The sequence below is a fragment of the Pimephales promelas genome, chromosome 6, assembly GCF_988280905.1.
Source record: "Pimephales promelas chromosome 6, fPimPro1.hap1.1, whole genome shotgun sequence".
In the NCBI taxonomy this organism is placed as follows: domain Eukaryota; kingdom Metazoa; phylum Chordata; class Actinopteri; order Cypriniformes; family Leuciscidae; genus Pimephales; species Pimephales promelas.
In genome coordinates this window covers 38020330-38044727 of record NC_142774.1, presented here as the reverse complement: position 1 = coordinate 38044727, position 24398 = coordinate 38020330, and the positions used below count along the sequence as shown (strand labels likewise).

The 24398-nt window shown below is 34.9% G+C and overlaps 1 protein-coding gene across 2 annotated transcripts in view; it reads right to left on the bottom strand.

The window, feature by feature from the left end:
- pard3ba (par-3 family cell polarity regulator beta a) overlaps positions 1 to 24398 on the bottom strand; it is a 178028-nt gene that overhangs the window by 21757 nt on the left and 131873 nt on the right. The window contains exons 19-22 of one of the 2 annotated variants that reach the window (XM_039648339.2): positions 19579 to 19620; positions 19168 to 19272; positions 18756 to 19001; positions 7037 to 7145 (exon numbers count right to left, since the gene is read on the bottom strand). In XM_039648339.2, the coding sequence (XP_039504273.2) occupies positions 7037 to 7145; positions 18756 to 19001; positions 19168 to 19272; positions 19579 to 19620 (502 nt within the window). The remainder of the gene's footprint in view (positions 1 to 7036; positions 7146 to 18755; positions 19002 to 19167; positions 19273 to 19578; positions 19621 to 24398) is intronic. The other variant, XM_039648340.2, reaches the window with a different exon arrangement.

The window sequence follows — 24398 nt, the reverse complement described above, 5'->3', positions numbered from 1 at the left end:
ATCTGAATGACAACCGTCTAAATTTTCTATCTTCGGTTACTTTTTCTTCCAATCTCCTCTCTGTTCTCATTTTACTTGGATGTTCAATGGGATTACTAAGGCATTCTGGGTAGTTGCTAGGATGTTTAATGTGGTCACTAGGGCGTTTTAGGTGATTGAAATGTTTTTCCAGGTAGTTAGGGTGTTCTTTGTGGTTACTAGACCAGAAGAGCCCAACCCAAACTCTGTAGTGGTGCTTTTCCACTGCATGGTACGGCTCAGGACGGTTTGGTACGGCTCACTTTTGGGAGGATTTCTACTATGTAAAGAACCTAGTATTTTCTTTTTAAGTAATTAGTAATAATCTGCTCTATTGATATCGTTTGGGTCCCTCCTTCAATGTAAGCAAGAAGGCAAAACTTTAACTTAGCCACACAATTTGCAGCCCATAGCACAGTATTTCAGGGGTTTCACCACCCCTAAGTATGATAGTAACAGTGATGCCAGTCTTTGGAAACACTACTAATAAATCAGTACCTCCAGAAAAACGCGATTATGCGATCGCTGAATAGGTGGTTTGCAGTCACGTGATTGTGTTGACGCGCGGAATGCAGATGGAGGGCAAGGAGTGAAGAGCGCAATGGACAAGATAAGGGGGAAAATCCGTACTGTACTACTTTGACGCTATTACAAGAGACATATATAAACAGAAAACCGAAACATATGTTGGACGTGATCCTTGCGTTATGAAGAGGACCGATTTTCAACTGAATTGAGAGATTTGCCTGCCATCGAGGCTGTAGATATCAGCAACTAACTTGTCTTACAGACATACTTTGACTTTACAAAGTTCGGAAACTGGTATGTTACACAAACAGCCACATAAGTGTATTTAAACACCTGAATAATGTAATTATAAGCCACATAAATAATGTATTAACTCACATTTGACGAAGTGATCACTGCACACACACAGAGGCATTTTCCCATTCGGCTCCTCCCGACCGCAGACGTAGGTTTGCAAGGCATTTTTCTGTCAATTTCTTGTATTTTCCTCCCTTATGAACAACAACTTTTGGCACATGATAAAAACTCCTCGTGGTTTGATCGATTTGAGCAACCATAAACGACGCAAAACATAGGCATTTTGAGTGTGTTATAGTGCTTCCTAAATATAGAAAATCACTTCCTGCCCTCCATCTGCGTTTCGCGCCATGGCAACGCAGTGGCGTGACGTCACGTGAAAACAAGCTATTCAATGCAAAATCAGCCAAAGTCCGCATATTTATGCAGGGGCCGCATTTTTTCAAATACGCCGCACTTTCGCCACATAAATTGCCGATTTCCGTGCAAAATATGCGGGGTTTGCATAATTTCATAATCCTCGCATTTTCGTTGCAAAAAAAGTCACATGTATCTTAGCAGAAAGTTGAAAAATGTTGCGTTTGCTTCACACAAGAGCAGCCATTTCCCCCTGTTTCCATGGGAACGTTATGAAGTGACGCAATTACGCGACGCCAGACAGACTCACGGAGGCGATTGACATCTCACAAATCGAACTCGTATTCTGTCCGTCACACGTTCTACCGTCACATATCGTTACTTAATAAACAACATAAGATAAAAGAAGTAGCATCAAACAGACATGGGGTGTTCGAGGCGCACATATAACACTGCAGAGAGCTCTTAAAGGGGCCACACCTTATTTACACTCGTTACAGTCTGAAATAAAACAAGATGAGAAATTAAATATTCCCAGCACTTTCTATGATGTAGTATGCTTGCTTATCAAAGGAAGTAATAAGAAATGACTCTTACATTAGCCTAGTGAGAACAGGATGTTGGGGGAATCACTTTTTTTCTCTTTTTCATCAAACCACAATTTTTGCAAGTGCCCTCAATTTTTGCAAATTCCTGCAATTTCATCCATAAAATTGCATAAATATCCCGCATATTCCATCGCATTTTTAAAGAAAACGGGCCGCGTAATCAATCAATTTTTGCCCGCAACAATCACAAAAAAACTCTGTGTTTTTCTGGAAGGACTGACTACTTATGGCAAATGTTATATATAAATCGCAAATTTTTTCACAAATTTTTGGAAATTACCACCACAAAATCAGTCACTTTGATCGCAAAAATCACAAAAAAAAAATCGTGAAATCCTGGAGGGACTGATAAATGTACTGATAATTACTCCTTCCATTGGTCAGAAACTCTACTGGTTCATCCCTACTTGTGCGGTATGAGATCATAGACGAGATCTGAAGAACAGACACACACACTAATACACACGAGACAGACTGAAGGTCTGTGAAAACCAGTCTGTAATCCAATTAAAGTCTTCTGTTAATGAATCATACACCATCCCTGCTGTGTGTGTGTATGTGCATCGACACCACATGCTAGTCCTTATGGCGGCCTGAACGTCCTTCTCCGTTTCTTCTGTTATTCTGACAGCAACTATTTATCCTTTTATTCATTTCACATATTCATTCATATATTTCGGAGTAAACTGCCACTTCTCTATGAAGTACAAGTTCATTTACTAAACGGACATTGTCAAAAACTTTATACCTCGGATCGTTTTTACAGTCAACATTAAAACTACCAATCAGCTCTAAATAAGACAATATATGGTTCAAGCAACTATTAACGTATATTAAAAATATTGTTGGTTTAACATAAAAAAATGAAGTAACCTGGTTGCCTTAAAACTTTAAGTTCATTGAAATTGAAAAATTGAGTTAATACAATGAAGGAGATTGATTTAATCATCAGAAACTCGAAATATCATGTTATCTGAACCACATAAATTATCTAAGTTGATTTGATAGAAGAAAAAAAACATTATGATAACAAATCATGATTTGCTTTTTACAGTGCATTGTATATACTAATGTATATATTACTGTTCAAAAGTTTGGGTTTTTTTTACTAACACTTAGAAAGTTAATTACATTAATTTACATGAAGTAACAGTGAAGAATAGTTCTAAACCATTTATTAATAGTCATTGTTAATTTTAACATTTAATAATACATTATTCAAATCACAAATTGTATCTGTTAACATTAGTTAATGGACCTGAGCTGATATGAACTAACAATGAACAGTTGGTTTTTTTAATAAAATAACATTAAAACATATTAACAGATACTATAACAAATGTATTGCTTATAATTAGATAACATTACTTAATGCATTGACTAAAGCTAACTAATGGCACTTTTTTTAAAGTGTGCTCACCAAGACTGCATTTATTTGATAAAAAATACAGTTAAATCAGTAATATATTATTTCTATTTAAAATTTTCTATTTGAATACATTTTAAAATGTGATTTACAGTATATTTATATTGCAAATAACACGATTAATTTGAAATAGAATCTTTTGAAAACACTTTTTTTTACTGTCAATTCCAAACAATTGAATGCATCCTTGCTGAATAAAAGTATTAACTTCCTAAAAAAAAAAAAAAAAACGTTCAAACTTTCTGTAATGCATGCAGTAATTTAAATTATTAGTGTAGTAGTATGAAAGTGTAGGAAGACTGATTTGATTAGGACATTAGCAATGTTTCATGGAGGCAATTTAGCAAAGTAAATAAAATATGATTTGATTTTAATTAAATGTTTAATGCTGGCCAGAAATATATTTTGACTGATCTGAATAGGAGTAAATTGTGTAACGTTATTCACAGAAATGTTATAATGGCAAGTTCAAACCAAATTTAAGTTGGCTGGCGGCCAAGCGGAATGCAATCTCACTAACTAGTTAACCTGTGGTTGTTAATCATTACACCATTCATTAAAACAACTGTGATGTAGATGTGCTTCAATGCATCCAAATGAAAGGTTAATCTTTGCCAACTCTAACCTATCATTTAACAAACTATTTTTCATGCAACATCGGACACTAGATATGTCACTTTCTTTCCAGCATCAGAGCCTCTATTTTCTCTCTCAGCTGTTCCTGGAAAGTCTCAATGAAGTTGTGTTTTTTTCCAGCAGATGTGTGTAATCATATAAACTATAATTGTAAACTTTGCCCAGCCCTGGACACAACCCTCAATCTCTCGAAAATGAAGTGCTGGACATCTGGGTGGACGCGAGCATGGCTCCGGGCGCTGAAATGACAGAGTTCAGGGCTCCGATAAGTGCATCTGAAAAAAAGCCTTCGTTCCAATTTAGATTGAGTTTTTGTTTTAAAGTGCCCAGAAGAGAACGGCTGACTGTCACCCTTGCCATTTTTAAACCATGTGATTTCTAGAAGGGATTTGAGCGAAATTGTCAATTTTCTCATCTCTGTGGTTCTGTCTGGCTTCTTTTCCTACTGTTTCAGCATATTTTTTTCCCATATTTTTAATGAATAATAAATCTCATGGCTCATCTTCATAATATCTTGTTGGATGCCCCCATTTGTCATTTATTATTTTATTTTTACACAAGAAGCAAAAATCTTGAAAGGGAATGAGCTGAGCAGGTTTTCTCGATACTATTTTAACACAAAGGAATAGTTCACTCAAAAATGAAAATTCTGTCACTTCTGTCTGATTTTCTCTCTTATTTAGAAGACAAAAGGAAATATTGGGTCAGACATTGAAAAAGACATTGGGTCAAAACAACATTAGACCCCATTGACTTTTACTGTATGGATGAAAAAAAACATTATTATTACCTAAAACAAATACAAATTGATTTGTTTTCGGTAATTTAAATAACGAAGAAATAAAATATTAGAGGAAAACTTATTTTACTTATTTTACTATTCTTTAAAGAATACTTTAAGTATATTTTAACTTATATATTAGATGATTAAACTTGTAAATCTTATACAAAAAAAAAAGAAAATGGAAATGTTGCCCCTTGCAAATAACTGAAATGAAACAAGAATTAAATTATTAAAAATGAAACTGAAATAAATATAGAAACATAAAACAAATGAGAAAAAAAACAGCAAAATTATTCAAATTTAAAGTATATGAAAATAAAAGCAGAAATTATAAAAAAATAAAAGCTTATTCAAAATATTAATAAAATGTATAATAGTATATAAATTATAATAAAATAACACTGATTTGAAGCAACAAGATTAATCTATAAAATAATGAATAATAAACAAGTCAAAATAAATAAATAACAAAAGGCGTGCAGTTCTATGCAATTGTCTATTGTTTTGGTTGAATTAACAGTAGAGAATATTAAAATGGCTGTGGAAAGATCTTGCCATAATCTTTGAGCCCATCTCATATTTATGAGTGAAAAGAGAGCATTAATGCTAACACTTATCTCTGAGCCTCATCACCATGAACGACAGACTCTCATAATGCAGAGGGAGGAACCAGCGAACGAGACCAACGGCGAGATGCGCTGATCTTTCTTCCTTAATGACCCAAAGAGTTATTTATTAATACCGTTTTAGTTATGTATTAAGCAAGACACGTCTGGTGCTGGGAGTTTATGGGTGATAAACAGCCCTCGGTTTGCACATTAAGACCAAGACGATAATAAGACGTCCTGCTGTCATAGGGATGAAAAACAAAACCATGATAGGAAGCTGGATTTACATGTGTGCCCAGCGGTGCGGCGTGTAGGTGCGGGATGTCAAGGGATGGGTCAGCTCACTTACAGCTCTGGGCATTGCAGACGCCCCACCACACACACACACACACACCCACACAAACTACTACCTATAGAACAAGCCAACTAGACAACATCAGGATCTAAAAATACATCTGGGTTCAAACAGTATGCATGCAGAAGACCATACCACGAGTATCGTAAGCCTTCAATTTTAAAGCAAACCTCCTCCAAAAACAGACACAAAGGGGTTGAAAAAGAAAGGTGGGGGTATATGGAAATAAGTGGTTGCAATATAGTTTTCAGGGCAGATCAGAAGAGAAACTGACTTGATTAAAGGGTGAAAAAGCAACTCAAATTTAAGTTTGGAGTTCATAAAGTAGTAGGAGAATACACACACGAATGCATGCACACACACACAATCACTTTTGACAATGCACTTTTGAAAGTGGCCCTCGATGTACAAAACAGGGATTGAAACCCTCAAAAAGGTAATTATTTTCTGACAAAGACTGCGAAATGGAGGATCATGACTTTTAGAAAATATAAACAGAAATAAAATCTATATTATTTGTTTCTAATGTCTGGAGTTTTTTCAACCCTGTTACCAAAATCTGGGAGAGAAAAAAAAAATGTCTGGAAAAAAACCCTAGTATAATTTTCTTCTTTTTCTATCAGTAAACAAAAATAACAAAATAAAAAATAGCTTAAATTATATACAAATTTAATCAATTGTGTAATACGATATATTGTATTTATAAAAAAATATAAAATATTATAAAAATAAATAAAAATACATTCATTTATAAAATGTAATAAAAATTTATTATTAAGATAAATAATAAATAATTGAATACACACAAAACAATATCTAAATAAATGAATATACATACATTTATCAAATTGAATACAAAGTCATGATTAGTTACGAGATTTAGCCTAAATGAACCAAATGTTGGTCTGTAGATATTAATAAACTTTACTCACAAATCAAAGGAAATCATCAGTTTGATATTATAAAAACTTTGGTGTTCTGGATTTTGAGCTCGACAAATGCAGTCAACACTATGATTTGTGTGAATAAAAAAAAAGAGCAAGTGGAATGGGATTATTTACCCATCATGCTTTAGAAAGGGTCCAAATAGTGGCTCTTTACTGTACATGACAATTTCATGGGATGTTCCATTTTTTTATATATATATAATATCATATTATGCCGTAGATCATGAAATATGACGTTATGTTTGTAATACTGGAAAAAAAAAAACTCAATAATTCTAAACAATGACATTATGATATGTATGTCCGTGAGCGGGTCCTGTGTCTACTCTAAGCAGATGAACAGATTAGTCGGATTACTTTAGATTTGGCTTGAAACCCCACGAGATGAACCCTGATAATCTGAGCTGAGAAAGCAGCCAGACTTCAGTCTGTGACGTCCTGAAAGAAAGCAAGAGAGCGGACATGCACTCACTCGTGAAGGGTCGTACTCTGGGCGTCTTCGGTTGCTCAGGTCTTCGTAGGCTGGAGCCGGTCTCGCCTTTTGAAGCTGATTTCGGATTTGCTGCAATCGTTCTTCATTACTGCAACATGAAGACAGAGAAACGAGACAGACTCCCATCAACCACCCTGGAAAACATCTTCACAAATGACCTCACAGATAATTAGATCAATCGGTTACACTTTATTTTACAGTTGTGTACTTGGGCCCCTAAAAACAGAGAACTTTTGCTACGTTTGCAACTCCCGTCCAAACTAAAACGGAAAAAACGAAGACCTAAAATGGAGAAGTTTAGAAACGCTGCAGCTCCGTTTGGCGTTTTGAATTTCCGGAGGGTGTTTTAGTGAAGACGGGACAAAACAGAGGAGTTTAGAAACGCTGACGCAGCGGCTCACGCTCGGCTCTGTGATTGGGTGTCATCAGTCATGACGTATCCTTCCGTGATTCGTCAGCCACTGTTTACACTGGCACGCGCATGCCCAGTGTTGGTGAATGGTCACGTGAACTGTGTTTTCAGTCGTTTTAATGTGGACGGAGATCAATTCAATACACGGATAAAACGCTGGTGTGGACGGAGATCATATTCGTTATAATTCTCCGTTTTTAAACGAAAACGCAGTAGTGTGGACGGGGCTTTAATGTATTTACCCAAAAAGTAACGCAAGGTTACTTACAACTACATGGGTAAAAGAAGTAGTTCACTTTTAAAAAAAACTTTTGCTGGTAATTTACTCACCCCCATGTCATCCAAGATGTCCATGTCTTTCTTTCTTCAGTCGAAAACGACACCAGACAATGAATAAGGGTCTTATCTTGCGAAACGATCGCTCATTTAAAAAATAAATAACAAACTTTACGTTTTATAAGCACAAATGCTCGCTTTGCTCTGTTCTGTGATGCGCGTTCATGACTCCTGTTCGAACTCGTTCATCAAAATGAACAAATCTTTTTTCGAGTCATTTCGTTGAATCATTGAATGAACCAAATGACTCGAAATAAGATTTGTTCGTTTTGATGAACGAGTTCGAACAGGAGAGTCACGAACGCGCATAACAAAACAGAGCAAAGCGAGCATTTGTGCTTATAAAACGTAAAGTTTGTTATTTATTTTTTTAAATGAGCGATCGTTTCGCTAGATAATACATCGTCTCATTCACCTTATTCATCCTCTGGTGTCGTTTAAAGCCATTTGAACCTCTCATTTGCACCTTGAACCGTTTGGTGCCCAATGAAGTCCATTATATGGAGAAAATCCAGAAATGTTTTCATCAAAAACCTTAATTTATTTTCGACTGAAGAAAGAATGACATGGGGGACAGTAAATTATCAGCAAAAGTTTTTTTTTTTTTTTTTTTTTTTTAAAGTGAACGACTCCTTTAAGGTTTAGGGGTGTGCATAGTAGATATAACCCTGTTATTGTAATTTCTTTAATAAGTACATGGAACAGCACTGTAAAATAAAGAGCTTCCGTGAAATCAATCACAATAAAAAGATAGTCCATCTAGAAAATATAAACAAGTAAAGTAAAGGGGAATCTAGAAGCACATAAAAGTCACCACAGCAAATTCAGTAATCATTCATATCACAGTAAATCTGTCTCATCCTAACGTTTAAAAAGTGTTTGACTTGAGGCCAAAGTTAATGTGCAATTCTGTTTGTCAGATTCCCAAATCAAATGCAGTGAAAATAAACTGCACTTGATGTAAAATTCAGTGTATTAAATTATCCATCTGTGAGCTCCATAAACACACATGTAACCTAAGGGCAAGTATTGATTCAAAGCAGAACTAGCATTATAAAATCAACCATTTAAACAGCTTCAACTTTCTCTGCAAATTCATGTTAAAGCAGCACATTAAAATGAACGTATAATACATGAATTATATATAGTTTTAATTCAATATACAGTTATTCTTGTACATTTATATCATTAATGATGTATTATTATTATTAAATCTAAACAAATATATATAACCAACTTACACTAAACGCAAGACGTAGTGCTATGATGCATGTCCATTTTTGTTTTTCATTGGACTTACACATACACCACAAATGCATAACCTTCTAGAAACTACATCCACAGATGTTGCCAACTTCAAAATAATTGAAAATACTGGAGGCAGCGATCTATGGCACTCCAGCAGCTGGAGGAGGACACGCGGAGAGGGAACGGCATCCATTATCTAATCCCAAAGAACGCAATTAGAGCTGCCATTTTGATTGAGAGTCCACATGACCCTCTGAATGAGAAACACTATCAATGTTTAATTAGCTCCCGTCAAGCATGTATGCATCATATTCATGTTATTTACAGGACTGGAGCAGACCTGGAGTGCTTTAGAGGGCTAAAGAAACTGAATATAGCACACAGAAACACTGCAAAAAACACGAGAGCGCGTCTGAAGGCCGGCTGTCATCACCAGTTCATTTGGCGTGTTATGATAACGGTGCCGCGCAAACCGTATAAAGGCCGGAGATATTACCTTTCCTTCTTTGAGACAGAATTAGACAAAGCAATCTGAGATCATCATCACCGACCGTGTCCGTTTCCTGCTGTGTTTTACCTGTTTATGTTACATTTGATTAAAGCTAATTAGCGCTTGTGTTGAGCAACAGAAAGCAACGCTACCTATGAGCATGTGCACGATCTAGTCGTGTACACACTAAAAAATGCTGGGTTGTTTTAACCCAATTTTGGGTCAAATATGGACAAACCTGAAATGTTGGGTTAAAAATGTAATGTAAAAATTTAACCCAACGGCTGGGTTAGTCCATATTTGACCCAAAGTTGGGTTAAAACAACCCAGCATTTTTTAGAGTGTAGTGAGATCACATCAAATCATCTCAAAAGTCTTGGCTATTGTCACCATTGTTGCAGTGTTACTATTGTTGTCATGAATTTTATCATTGTGAAGACTACCATTGATACTACCAACGCTAATACTGATATTAATATATTACTGTTGTGTTTGTTAAAGTGATTATTAACTTCACTAGAACTATACTGATACTACCCAATTCCTCCTATCCATACTTGCGTCACAGAAAGGATCTTGTGTGCGACTTTGTCAATGACTGTGTTGGGCTGTTTTTTTTTATTTATTTATTTTTTATTGTAGATGTGTGTCAAAAAAATAAAAATTTGAAAATGTAAAAAAATACAAAGTTAGAAAAAAATATTTTTACATATTACAAAATATTTTCTATTTATTTATATGAAAATATATATTTTTTTAAACACTTTTTTTTTTTTTTTTAATTATTGGTTGTGTTGTCAAAAGTTTTGATGGAACAAATTGTGAATATTTTATATTTCTCTTTTTTGCTTTTTTGTGTCAAACTGGACTTTTTGGTATAAACAGGTGGCCTGGGTTTCCCCATATCAAAAGAACACCATGTATCTGAAATATAATCTTTTGTAACACTGAGAATGTGAGCCTTGCCAATCTAAATATTCAAATGCAAGAAGACACAAAATGGATCCGTGCTTTAGGTTTTAAAGTAACAGCAGCCTAATTATCCTGCTCTTTTCTGCACTTTTAATGTTCATAAAACAACAAAGGACAAAGAAAAAAATTACTAACTGCTTTTGTAACTTTAATAAGGATTAATCTGTTTAATTTATACAGTGAAAACTATATTTACATTTATAGCCTAAATTTATTCATTAGGCTAGTGATGAAGTTTTGTGACTTTTCAGTGGTATATAAAATGTAGGTGTCATAATTGTCTGTTTTTGCATTGTTTTTCATGGTAAAATATTTAAGTCACCGGCCATGGGCGAGTGTGGCAAACAGTTAGTTTTAGGCCTTGTCTGACAAGGAATGCTGCTGGTCTTAGATTAGTTTTCACAGATTAATGAATATGATTACAGATGAGGGAATTAATCCACAATCTGACTGTGAAGCTGTCAACAAATGGAGCCTGGACAGCCAAATAATCCCTGAATGAATAGATATTGACTAGAAACCGTGACTCACTTCTCTCCGCTTCTCTGTTCATTTCATCTCTATACCTCTATCTTATTTCTGCAGGACGTGTTTTATAATGAGATCTGACAACTGGCTGCCATCTTTTCCAGCTGGACGCCACCACACAGGCCTGTAATCAGAAGTGACACCCTCTTCTAAACACACCTGCCATCCAGGTCTTAATGAATATGTCCACTCCTCAATTATACAGTCTTGCTCTGTCGTGATAGGGCTGTCAGAGAGGAGTGTGAGAGATCAGGGATCAGCACAGAAAATGCGCATGGAAATGAGATTTATTTCGATTTTGATTAATTGGATAAACAGCTTGAAAATATAGTTATAAGTTTCAGGATTATGGTAAAACTACTGTCCAACTTTAGTTTTCCCCTTACACACATGTAACATTTTAGGCCAAAAAACAAAAAACAAACAAAAAAATAGAGTTATTGTTCCTTCAATTAAACTATTATATTTTCATATGAAACCTATGATTTGTTTTTCATATAGGCCTACATAATTTCTTAATACAACAACTACTTCTGTTACTACAAAGTATTGTTGTTGTTATTATTGTTACCACTGATACTCCTAGTATATATACTTAAGTACCTACATTATGAAAATCTATAAGTTATAGTGAAAGCCATTGAATATTATATTAAGCGACTTTGAGTTAGAGAAAAGCGCTATATAAATTCAATTTATTATTAATATTAAAATAAAATTATTAAAATCTGTATATTTTCATTTGTAAAATATATTATGTGATTTACAAACACACACACACACACACACACACACACACACACACACACACACACATATATATATATATATTATATATATATATATATCATACAATTATAAAATAAAATCTCTTTATCTTTTTAGACTATTAAACATTGAAAAACTGAAATAAAATTGTATTGCTAGATTTGCATATATATATATATATATATATATATATATATGTATATATATATTAGGGATGCACCGATACCGATACCAGTATCGGGTATCGGGCCCGATACCAAGCTCATGTACTTGTACTCGTACTCGTAAAAATACCCCGATACCAAAGACCGATACCTCACGCGACGTAACTGACAGAACTTTCCAGTGCACACAGAGACACCAGATGCAATGTCAGCCTCAGCAGTGTGGAAATATTTTCAAAATCAATGATGACGACCCACGCATGGCAATCTGCACGATTATTTCTGCATTAATATCCAGAGTAGGGCTGCACGTTTTCAAGTTTTTCATTAACCGTTAATACTCGGTTAACCATAGTGTGAGCGCTGCAACGTCGAGATACAGAGTTAATTTTTAAAACCTTTAATAACTGGTTGGACCCCATTTGAAACGAATTAATTTATAGAAATAAAACGCAGTGATAAGTACGCAGTTAAAGTAGGCACATTTCCATCACCATTCAAACTGAAATTGCCAATTGAAAATAGCCAACAGAAATAAGTCCATTTCGCAAAAACTCAGTGTCCGCAAATAAATATTTATGATCATCATCATTATTGTAACATTTTATTAGGCTGCATATGTAGACGCCTTTATCCAAAAAAGGAACAAAGCACAAATAAACACAATATTTTGACGCATATCCAGTGTTTGTGCTTAGTGTGGAGCGTGCACTGATGGCTGCGAGACGCCCATGTGAACACTTGCAGTTTCATTGCAGTTCTTTCAGTGGAAACAACTTAAAATACTCTTTGATTTCTGGTCATACAGAAAATAATAATACATTATTGACAAATACATTTATTTGCGTAAACTCACAATAACAAGAAAACGTTGTGCTTTAACAGCAGGCGCGCTTCATGAATCATGATCTCCGTGAACTGAAGCGCGAGAACTGAAACAGCCGCATTCGAATTTGTTCGTTTTAAATTGGACATTTAAAGCTTTAGCTTTAGCTTTAAATGTCCAATTTAAAACGAACAAATTCGAATCGAAAGCCAATATCTTCTGATGTAATTATGTAGCCTATAATTATGTATTTCTCTCTAAAGGTGGATCCGGGGATGGAGATTTGTTTTTAGCAGAAACTGATTTAGAAAACAATAGTTTATTAACAAACAATTAATGTCTCGTTATTTTATATTATTTTATTATCAGACACATTTATTATATCTTATAAATCATAAATCTCCTTTCTGTAGGCTAGTTACGGCTCTACTCATTCATTACTGCGGGAAAATATCATTTCCAGGTTCTAATTTGGCCTCAGAAAACCAGTAAAATCTTTTTTTTTTCATATTCATTTGCCAAATATTTTAAATGTTTAAATGGGCAAAAAAAATCAAACAAATATCTGAAAATTCGTCGATATGTATAGCCTATCCTATATATTTTTGTGCAGCATTTGACGTAGTCCTACAGTTCAAATGAACATTTTGGTGTTCAACTTTGCGTTTTACAAAATAACCATTCATTTTTCGTTTTGCAATTAGGCCTATGGATTAAATAAGGGGAGACGAATGAACACAAAACAAGTACACTGACCGTTTGGACATAATACGAGGCAGAGTTCTTTTTTTTTTTAAATCATAAAAGATTAAGGAATAGCCTACTAGACAAAACCTCAAAGAAATGCCAAAATCAAGACCTCGGAGCAGAAATGAGGGAGAAACACAAAGAAACTCTGTGTCTTTGCCTGCCATTAATGCTTGGATGACACACGACGTCTCCTCACATAAATAATAATAGGCTAATGTTTAGTGCGGTGGTTGTGATATAGACCGTTGCCATTATTTTTGGAATGACTTATTGCGAAAGAAAAAAAATGCTTTAGTCGCATAACATCTTTAATAGAAACGCTGTCATTTCACAATATTTTTTTATCGACATTCAGAAGAAAAAAAACGCAAACGTTTTGTGCAAATGTATTGACGCCACAATTTTAAACGGTTAATCGGCTAACCGGTTTTAACCATTAACACCCCTAATCGAGAGGAGGTACAAAAGCCAGTATAATACAAGTAACTTGATAAAACATCTGAAATTTAAATACAAAAGTGAGCACGGTGAATTTGCCACTAGCAGTAGCACTAGCACTCTGCAACAAACTTTGCAGCAAACCTTTTCAAGGCAAGAGAAAATGTCAAAAGATAACCCAAGAGCAATAAAAATAACAGAAATGCTTACCCAATTCATTGTTCTTGACAATAAACCACTCTAAATTTATTGGTTAAAGTTTGTTGTTAAAAAAATAAAGATGCTTATATGTTCATTAGTCTCATTGTGTTGTTCTTAGAAAATCAGGCATCGGTATCGGTATCGGCGAGTACCAGGAAAAAAATATCGGTACTCGTACTCGATCCTTAAAAAGTGGTATCGGTGCATCCCTAATATATATATATATATATAAAACAACAACAACAAGAAACATTTGTATTATTGATATTATTATATTTTAAGTACATTTTCACCAGGAATCGATGAGAATATCCAAGTCTGTCATAGATCTTGAAGAAAAAATGTGAAATAATTAAAATAAAGCAAGCTTGAAAGAGATGCCTCAATAATTTATAAGAAGTAATAATTTATCATTTTCCAGTCGAAACAAGTACTAGTGGAAACTAGTTAGCATGCTAAAAACAGATGGACAGTATGCTAACCGGTTTAGTGAGAGGTAAACCTTACTTTTAAAACCTAATTTTACAGAACAACGTAGAAATACACGCAATTTGGCCAGAGATGCATCTTAACAGTGTTTACTGCTCCGACGTGATGGAGAACAACACGGAATTGGAGGGAAGGCGTTAAGAAACAGCAGTTTCTTCACAGAATTAGAGTTGGCCGGAGTACACGGCTGGTGGGCCATTAGTTCGATTAAGCCCATTCCTCAGCGCTGGATGCGCTCCAGATATCTGGAGCTGGGGCCAGCTTTTCTGGCTGCCACTGACTCCGTGTCAGCATTTCTGCTGAAAAAATGGCCGTTCGGCGCTCAAACTCTCCCAAACAAGGAAAGCAAGGCTCTATTTTGCATGTTTGATCAGCACTAACATTTATTAGTCACATCTATTATGCACAAAATGCCAGCAAGAACAAAGGGCTGTTAGGAGCAGTCAGGCGACACACGCGAGATAGAATGGTAATTAAGTCCCCTGCTAAAGTAGATGAGACATCAGCACTCGGAGATAGCGAGACGGCGAGATGAGGAGGGGGTTTTCGCCGATCTGTCTGACTGTTACTTTGTGGTTAATTGACCGTCTCTTTCCCGCTATCTTTCTCTCTTATTTGCTCTCTGACATGAAAATCGAGACTTGCGCGCACACACTTCTAGCGATGGTTTCAATTCATGGGCCCAGGCGAGACATTTCTCACACTTTCTTCTTTGATAAGACCCGGCGTAATCTACTCATACGGTCACATTAGTGAGTTCCACTTGTCAGACGTTGACAGATTTTACTCTATGGTGACCCAACACTGTTCATCATCAAATGCCAATATAGAGACAGTTTACACAAAATTTTAAATGATTGAAAAATGATCATTTACTCAAGCAAAAATAAACTACAATAAACTGAATTAAAATACAGATGAACTGTAGTATAATGATAATATGTTTTTCAAATAAAATACAAAATAAAAATATATTTTAAGTGCATTTTCATCAGAAAGCTGTGTATAAAAGTGCTGTCAACTTGATTAATTGCATGTGTTATTAATATATGTAGGAATTATGGTGTTGTGGCAGAAACATGGTTACCATGGTAACCATACTATCTATGTCATTTATCATGATGAAAATCATCTAAGTAAAAAAATTCCCAAACCTGTATGAGGACTTCACAAAAAGTTTGCCAGTACTCATAGTCTCTGATTTGTGGTCTAGTTGGCTTTAGCCACCAGTAGCTATGTTTCCATTATGTGCATTTTGGGATATTGCATAAAAAATGGTGGATGGAAACAAACTCCCAAAATGCACATACAAAATGTATGCGCTCGATTAAGCAAACAAAAATAAAAAATTTTAGATAAGAAAACGTGCATAAATGGTACATGGTCAGAAACAATGCTCAGGTAGGCCGTGGCATTTATACGATGCCCAATTGGCACTAAGGGGCCTAAAGTGTGCCAAGAAAACATCCCTACAACATTACACCACCACCACTAGCCTGCACAGTGGGAACAAGGCATGATGGATCCATGTTCTCATTCGGTTTACGCCAAATTCTGACTCTACCATCTGAACGTCTCAACAGAAATCCAGACTCATCAGACCAGGCAACATTTTTCCAGTCTTCAACTGTCCAATTTTGGTGAGCTCTTGCAAATTGTCGCCTCTTTTTCCTATTTATAGTGGAGATGAGTGGTACCCGGTGGGGTCTTCTGCTGTTGTAGCCCATCCACCTCAAGGTTGTGTGTGTTGTGGCTTCACAAATGCTTTGCTTCATACCTCGGTTGTAACTTGTGGTTATTTCAGTCAAAGTTGCTCTTCTATCAGCTTGAATCAGTCGGCCCATTCTCCTCTGACCTCTGACATCAACAAGGCATTTTCGCCCACAGGACTGCCGCATACTGGATGTTTTTCCCTTTTCACACCATTCTTTGTAAACCCTAGAAATGGTTGTGTGTGAAAATCCCCGTAACTGAGATCAGATTGTGAAAAACTCAGACCGGCCCGTCTGGCACCAACAACTATGCCACGCTCAAAGTTGCTTAAATCACCTTTCTTTCCCATTCTGACATTCAGTTTGGAGTTCAGGAGATTGTCACACCCCTAAATGCTTTGAAGCAACTGCCATGTGATTGGTTGATTAGGTAATTGCATTAATGAGAAATTGAACAGGTGTTCCTAATAATCCTTTAGGTGAGTGCACTGTATATCGTGCTTTGTCATAATCTATAAATATCTTTGTATATTTATGAACAGGAAAAGAGGTGTGTAGACTTGATAAGGTATCCAAATGTGTTTCTCAGTGTATTTCTCACAGCAACATGTACAAGAGCGTGTGTGTGATAGGATTACAGCCCTTCTGAGCTCGGTGGACAGCACAGTGCAAGGAAGATAATCTTGTGCGAATCGATGGTAGGACTAGAGCAAGAATGAACACGGTCCCCGCGGACACTGCAACACTCACGCATAATTACCGCCAGACAACAAATCAATGGGCTCTGTCGTTGAGACCACTCAACCCGGACTAAAAACTCACCAGTGAGACGTACATTCCCACTGTATATACAGACTGTAGAACTGCACAGTAAATCACAAATGACTCCACAGACCCGTCTGTCAATATTTCAGCTTGATTCCACTAAAAGGCCAAAGCGTTCGTTACCGATGTGCCTGGATTTTTGGTGTGTTGCATGTACAATGACAAAGCAAAATGTTTTATGCTTTTGATAACGGGTTCAACAAGTACTAAAACTTTCCTTTGATTTCACTTTACTGAGTGACTATTGAGAGGTTTTTTTTTTAACAGTGGATAACAGAGATAATAGGTTTGACCAATAAATGCTGATAATGAAATTATTATTATAAAAAATATATATAAAAAAACAGTTAAACATCATATTTAACAACATTTAATAATAATAATATAATAAATAAAATAATAATTAACAATATTTCAAAATATTAGCATTAAATATTATTAGTATAACATTTTTTAAATTATATATATATATATATATATATATATAAACAGTTAAACATCAAATTTAACAACATTTAATAATAATATTTTAAATAAAATAATAAATAACAATATTTCAAAATATTAGCATTAAATATTATTAGTATAATTTTTTTAAATTATATATATGTGTGTATATATATATATATATATATATATATATAAAACAGTTAAACATCAAATTTAACAACATTTAATAATAATATAATAAAATAAAATAATAAATAACAATAATTCAAAATATTAGCATTAAATGTTATTAGTATACATTTTTTTAAATTATATATATATATATATATAACAGTTAAACATCAAATTTAACAACATTTAATAATAATATAATAAATAAAATAATAAACAACAATATTTCAAAATATTAGCATTAAATATTATTAGTATACATTTTTTTAAATTATATATATATATATATATATATATATATATATATATAACAGTTAAACATCAAATTTAACAACATTTAATAATAATAATATAATAAAATAAAATAATAAATAACAATATTTCAAAATGTTAGCATTAAATGTTATTAGCATAACATTTTTAAATTATATATATATATATATATATATACACACACACATAGACGTGAATACGCCTCGTTCGCGCGAACTGAGCGTCTGGCACGTTAAGCGTGAATGATTTAGTTAGTGCTATTTGTGCATTCACGCAAATACAGAGCGGTGACTCTCGATGAATGCTCGATCAACGTAAAAAAGATGGCTGCCAACGGGTTTCGATTCTGACGCACGTAAACTTTTACACTTATCAATTTCGCACGACGCGCGAATGGATTCAAAGTGTTCAAGCGTATAACTAGACGAGGTAGGCACGAATTTGACGCGCTATTCGCGTCTGGTGTGAACGCACAGTAACAAATGTCTACTTATAATTGTGTCAAAAAGCCAAAATAAAACAATTCAAATTATTCTGCTACTGGTTATCGGATACATAATCAGTACTGGTCACACACACAACAAAAGACACAATATTGCACAATATTTGTCATTTTATGCAAAAAGTGTATAGACTGGTTCCCACCTGTCAGTCTTTGGAGGGGCGGCTCTTTGCTTGTTCACTTTTGCATAAAGGCCCTCTAGCTCCTCCTCTCTGTTCGGGACGGGAGGCTGAGAGTAGTTGTGGGTGGGAGTCCCGGGTGGATACGGGGAGTGACTGGAGGCAGGGGGTTCTCTGAAATTGTTGATGCGAGCATAGTTGGGATCCAGATCATCATCTTCAACGTCCGGGAAGGTGAAACGGTCCGGAGCAGGGCTGTTCCTTTCACTCCTGTGGGATTAAAAACACACTCTTTACAAAACTCTTGGACACTAGAAATGTTAAACATCCCTCCTCTTTAATTTCTGCACGAAGAAAACAACAACTACTATTTTATAACTGAATTTTATGGGATGAATAAAATATGTTACAATAATACTCTTAAAGGCTAACATACTTGGACTGAAACAGCTCAGGCTCACTCTTGTCCATCTCCTCTTCGCTCAAAGCGCCCAGTTGTTTAGCCTTAGATTTGGCTTTATCCTCTTTTTTCCTCCCAAACCTGGATGAGGGTTTTAAGAAAGTGAGGAGAGGAAGAAATAACGAAAGAAGAAAGAAAGAGGGCATGGACACATAAAGAGAAAAAGGGAGGATATGTTATGTTTTTGTAACTGGTGACTCAACAGATTCCCTGCACTTCCAAGTACCAAAGCAGAATTTTCTGTAGAAACTTTAATGATTGGTTCCCCATGTACCAGCCTGAAAACACAAACACACACGCCTGCAAAACCAAGCACATCAGTGCCCAATGCCCGGTAGTGATTTTTCTAGCCCATTTCCACGCCAAACCAAACCGCCAAAAACTCACATATTCTTCTGCACTGATCTGAGGTCAGCCGGGGTCTCCTTGCTGACAGGCAGATAAAGACAGAAGAGGAAAAGGTTATATCCAGAGTAAAGCTAATAATGAGAGAGAGTGGGTGAGATGATCACACGGACCGAAATGAAACATCAGTGTCTGCTATAAAAAGAAGCCGCTTCTGGTTCACTAACTGGGTGGTCAATGTGAAACCCGTGAATGGGTGCTTAGTGATGATCATTATTCTTCTTAAACGTTAAAATCCAAATAATCAAAGGATATACAAACCGACAAAAATAATGTCCATGGTAAATTATTTTGTAAATGTTTTTGATGGGTGAATCTCAAAATAGAAGTCATAATTCACTATAAAATCAAAAGAAAAGAAAAAAGAAATAATATTTTATTATACACTCTCAGAAAAAAGGTACAAAAGCTGTCACTAGGGCTGGACCTTTTCAAAAGGTAAATTTTTGTCCATTTTAGGTACTAATATGTACATTTTAGGTGCTAATATGTCCATTTTAGGTGCTAATATCATGTACATTTTAGGTGGAAATATGTACATTTTAGGTGGAAATATGTACATTTTAGGTACTGATATGTACATTTTAGGTGCTAATATGTACATTTTAGGTGCTAATATGTACATTTTAGGTGGAAATATGTACATTTTAGGTGCTAATATGTCCATTTTAGGTGCTAATATGTACATTTTAGGTGCTAATATGTCCATTTTAGGTGCTAATATGTACATGTTAGGTGGAAATATGTACATTTTAGGTACTGATATGTACATTTTAGGTACTAATATGTACATTTTAGGCGCTAAAGATTTTAAGTGTTAATATGCACATTTTAGGTGCTAATATGTACCACTAAGGTACCAATAGGCAGCCTTTGGGTATAAAAGTGTACCTTTTGAAAAGGTACAGCCCCAGTGACAGCTTTTGTACCTTTTTTTTCTGATAGGAACATTTTTTGCATTGATTGTGATATTCTTTTCATGACATTTAAGCACATTTACATTCAATAAAAATAAATAAATAACATTTTCATTCTATGAACAGATATCAATCAAATAATTGTATTCAGAATATTCAATATTATATTGCATAAATTAAATTCAGTTTAACAAATAATATCATGATGCAAACTTACAATTGTACTTTTTTTTACTATATTATTTATATGAATATACTATTTTTTAAAACATTAGTATTATATAATCATAGAACAAATAGTGTTAAAGCTGTATTTTATGTAAATATGGAAATATCATAATATATAACATAAAAAAAAACATTATAAATGAAAATTATTATAATTTTTCATTACAGTTATGAGAATAAAAATGTTTTCGCACTATCGAAGGCGACTAATTTGGGGAGAAGGAAAATGTGCTTAATTGTCATGTCACAAAGCTAAAAAAAATCTTAATGGTCCTAAAAATGGGCTTCATTATCATAATGCAAATAGAGGATTTTTTTTTTCTTTTGTGAAAAATGACCTGAATATTTCTTGACATTTTTCATGATAAACATATATTTGAATAACAATGACAACTGCACAACATCAATTACCAATTGAGAATTAGGGTTAGGGTTAAGTCCACAAACGCACACTCTAGTCAGGAGTCCTCGCAAACCTCCGCTCCCAAGATTCCTACATTTCTTTTTAATTTGACACAGATATCGCCTGAGGCTTCAGTTTACTGACATAACGTACATGCATGTTTGCTGAAGATAAGTCGTGACTACATGATCTAAATGCTGGTCCACGAGCGATTGAAGGGTCCGGTTGGATCCTGCATCCCCTCGCCGTGTCTCCTGTGTGTTATGCCTCAATAGTACTCCATTTCCCAGCCCCACACACGCACTAATGACTGTATTTATCTCATTAGGCTGGAGCGATCTAATACCGGCAGCTGGCATGCTAGCTCTGCCTTGCCCTTAAGCACTCTCATTAAAACCAGAGGGAGTCGTGGCCTGAATATCAATGTGCCGCAGTCTTGCTCAATCCGTGTGAGAGCAGCGCCGGTCATCACGCAACACAGAGCTCGCACAACTCTACTTGATTATTGGCCACACAACATTTTTCATTGTGAACATAATACAGTACAGAGGGATCTGATCCTCATGGAAACTGACTATGCTAACCATGGTATTGAACATTTCCAAAGTTAGGTGATTGCTGCTATTGTAAAAACATAATAAATAATGTGGGATCTTCTTAAAGGAGTAGTTCACTTTAAAAAAAAAAAAAAACTTTTGCTGATAATTTACTCACCCCCATGTCATCAAAGATATCCATGTCTTTCTTTCTTCAGTCGAAAAGAATGATGAAAACATTCCAGCATTTTCTCCATATAATGGACTTTACTGGGAACCAAACGATTCAAGGTCCAAAAGACACTTTCAGTGCAAACTGCATGTTGTTCAAAGGGCTTTAAACGATTCCAGACGATGAATAAGGGTCTTATCAAGTGAAACGATCGCTCATTTAATAAATTAATAACAAAGTTTAAGTTTTATAAGCTCAAATGGTCACCTTGCTCTGTTCTGTGATGCGCGTTCGTGACTCTCCTGTTCGAACTCGTTCATCAAAACGAACAAATCTTTTTTCGTGTCAGTTGGTTCATTCAACGAACGAAATTAACGAGTTGACTCGGGAAAAGATTTGTTCATTTTGATAAAATGAGTTTGAATAGGAGAGTCACGAACGCACATCACACCCTAACCCTAACCCTAACAGATCAAGGCGACCATTTGAGCTTATAAAACTTAAACTTTGTTATATATATTTTTTTTAATGAGCAATCGTTTCGCTTTATAAGACCCTTATTCATCGTCTGGAATCGTTTAAAGCCCTTTGAACAGTTTACAGTTTACACTGAAACTGTCTTTTGGACCTTGAACCGTTTGGTTCCCATTGAAGTCCATTATATGGAGAAAAATCCTGGAATGTTATCACCACAATTATGATTTACCAAAGCATGTTATTCATATTTTTGAAAAGCAAAGTCATTCACTACCATACACTGCAGTGCTGCTCTCTGCCATCTCTCATGTGGACATGCCCCTAAACTAAACCTACATGTCACGAACAAACAAACTGAATTACACTGGCAACTTTACATGTCATATCTGTCAGTTCTTGGCCATAATAAGCTGCAAATTGGACCAGACTTCATGCTGAGACTAAGGCTAGCTAAGCTCTATGTTTCCCAACACTAGTTTGCGATTCAGCCCGTGTGTCATGAAAACCCAGCTGATGGCTCAATCTACCTGAGGCCTGAAGCGCTCAGGTGGATTCGATTGTCGTAGTAAATGCGAAACATGCCCTTGGAAGCTGATTACACTTCTAAAAGTTGTCAGCGTAGCCCAAGGTAGCAAACTAACAGTTTAATATGGTCTAAATTGAGTTTGCAAAGTGAATTAGCATCACTTTGGTTGTTAACCTGAGATTAAGATGGTCTATGTAGCTCTTGGGAGACTTAAAATTTACAATTAAAATTACAGGCTAACGTTAAGGGCGAAGATGTGTGAAATGAGACAAAATGACACAAATGTTGATGAGAATCATATGCATGCGCTGTAATTACAAAATCTAAAACCCAATTATGTCGTGATGTAACCTACAATACTTAAGCCGTCTTGGTGAAGAGCTTTTTCTCCGGCTCTGCGCTGGCAGCTCTCGGTTTATCGATTGACTCGAGTTTACTGAGTGTTGCAATTTATCAGTCTAACCCGGAGGCTCATATTTTAGCAGACCAAACCTCAATTTTCACACAGACAGACAGGCTGATCCACGGGAACTGGGGACGTACTGCTAAGCTGATCATTATGTTTGCATATTAATGCCTGTTTCTCCGCCGTCTGGTTTTTAAGGATCTTTCTAATTAGGTAAAACTGTCAGGAGCGGATCTGCCTCTGTCTTTTAAGATCCCGCTCGCTGGTTCCTGTCTGATCAATGTTTTTATGCCTTAAAAAAGTATTTTTTTGTTGTTGAATTTTTCAAGTTCATTTTACAATAAATCTTTTCACACATGCACTACTGTTCAAACATTTTGGGGTCGGTAAGATTCAAAAGAGTCTCTTATGCTCACCAAGACTGAATTTATTTGATAAAAAAAAAAAATATATATATATATATATATATATGATTAATCGCATTCAAAATAAAATATATAGAATTATATATAATTTATATTATATAAAATATTTTTAATATTTTTTTAAAAACAATATTTTTTTTCTTAAATATACATCCATGTGTGTATTTATATATAATATGTAATAATTATACACAGTGCACCCACATATATTATGTAAACACAAACTTTTATTCTGGATGTGATTAATCGCGATTAATCGTTTGTATATATGTGATATATATATATATATATAAAACAGTTGTGCTTCATATTTTTTTGGGAATCATAATACATTTTTTAGGATTCTTTGATTAGTAGAAAGCATTTATTTGAAAAACTATCTTTTATTAACATTATAAATGTCTTTACTGTCAATTTGGTCAATTTAATGAATCATTGCTAAATAAAAACAATAAAATATGTTAATTTTCATCAAAAGTGAAAAAGGTTGAACTGTAGTGTGTTATGTTTCTTTATAATGGCTCTTCCCAACCACAATTGAACCCATTTATTCATTTATTTAACACATATATTTCTCTGAGGCTAATGAAATGAGTCAAATATCAGTTCACACATCAACAAAATCGATCAGACTTCTACATGGAGGATGATAAAATGGGAGACAACAACACCACATCATCATCTGAACACCCTAGACACTCCTTAACAAACA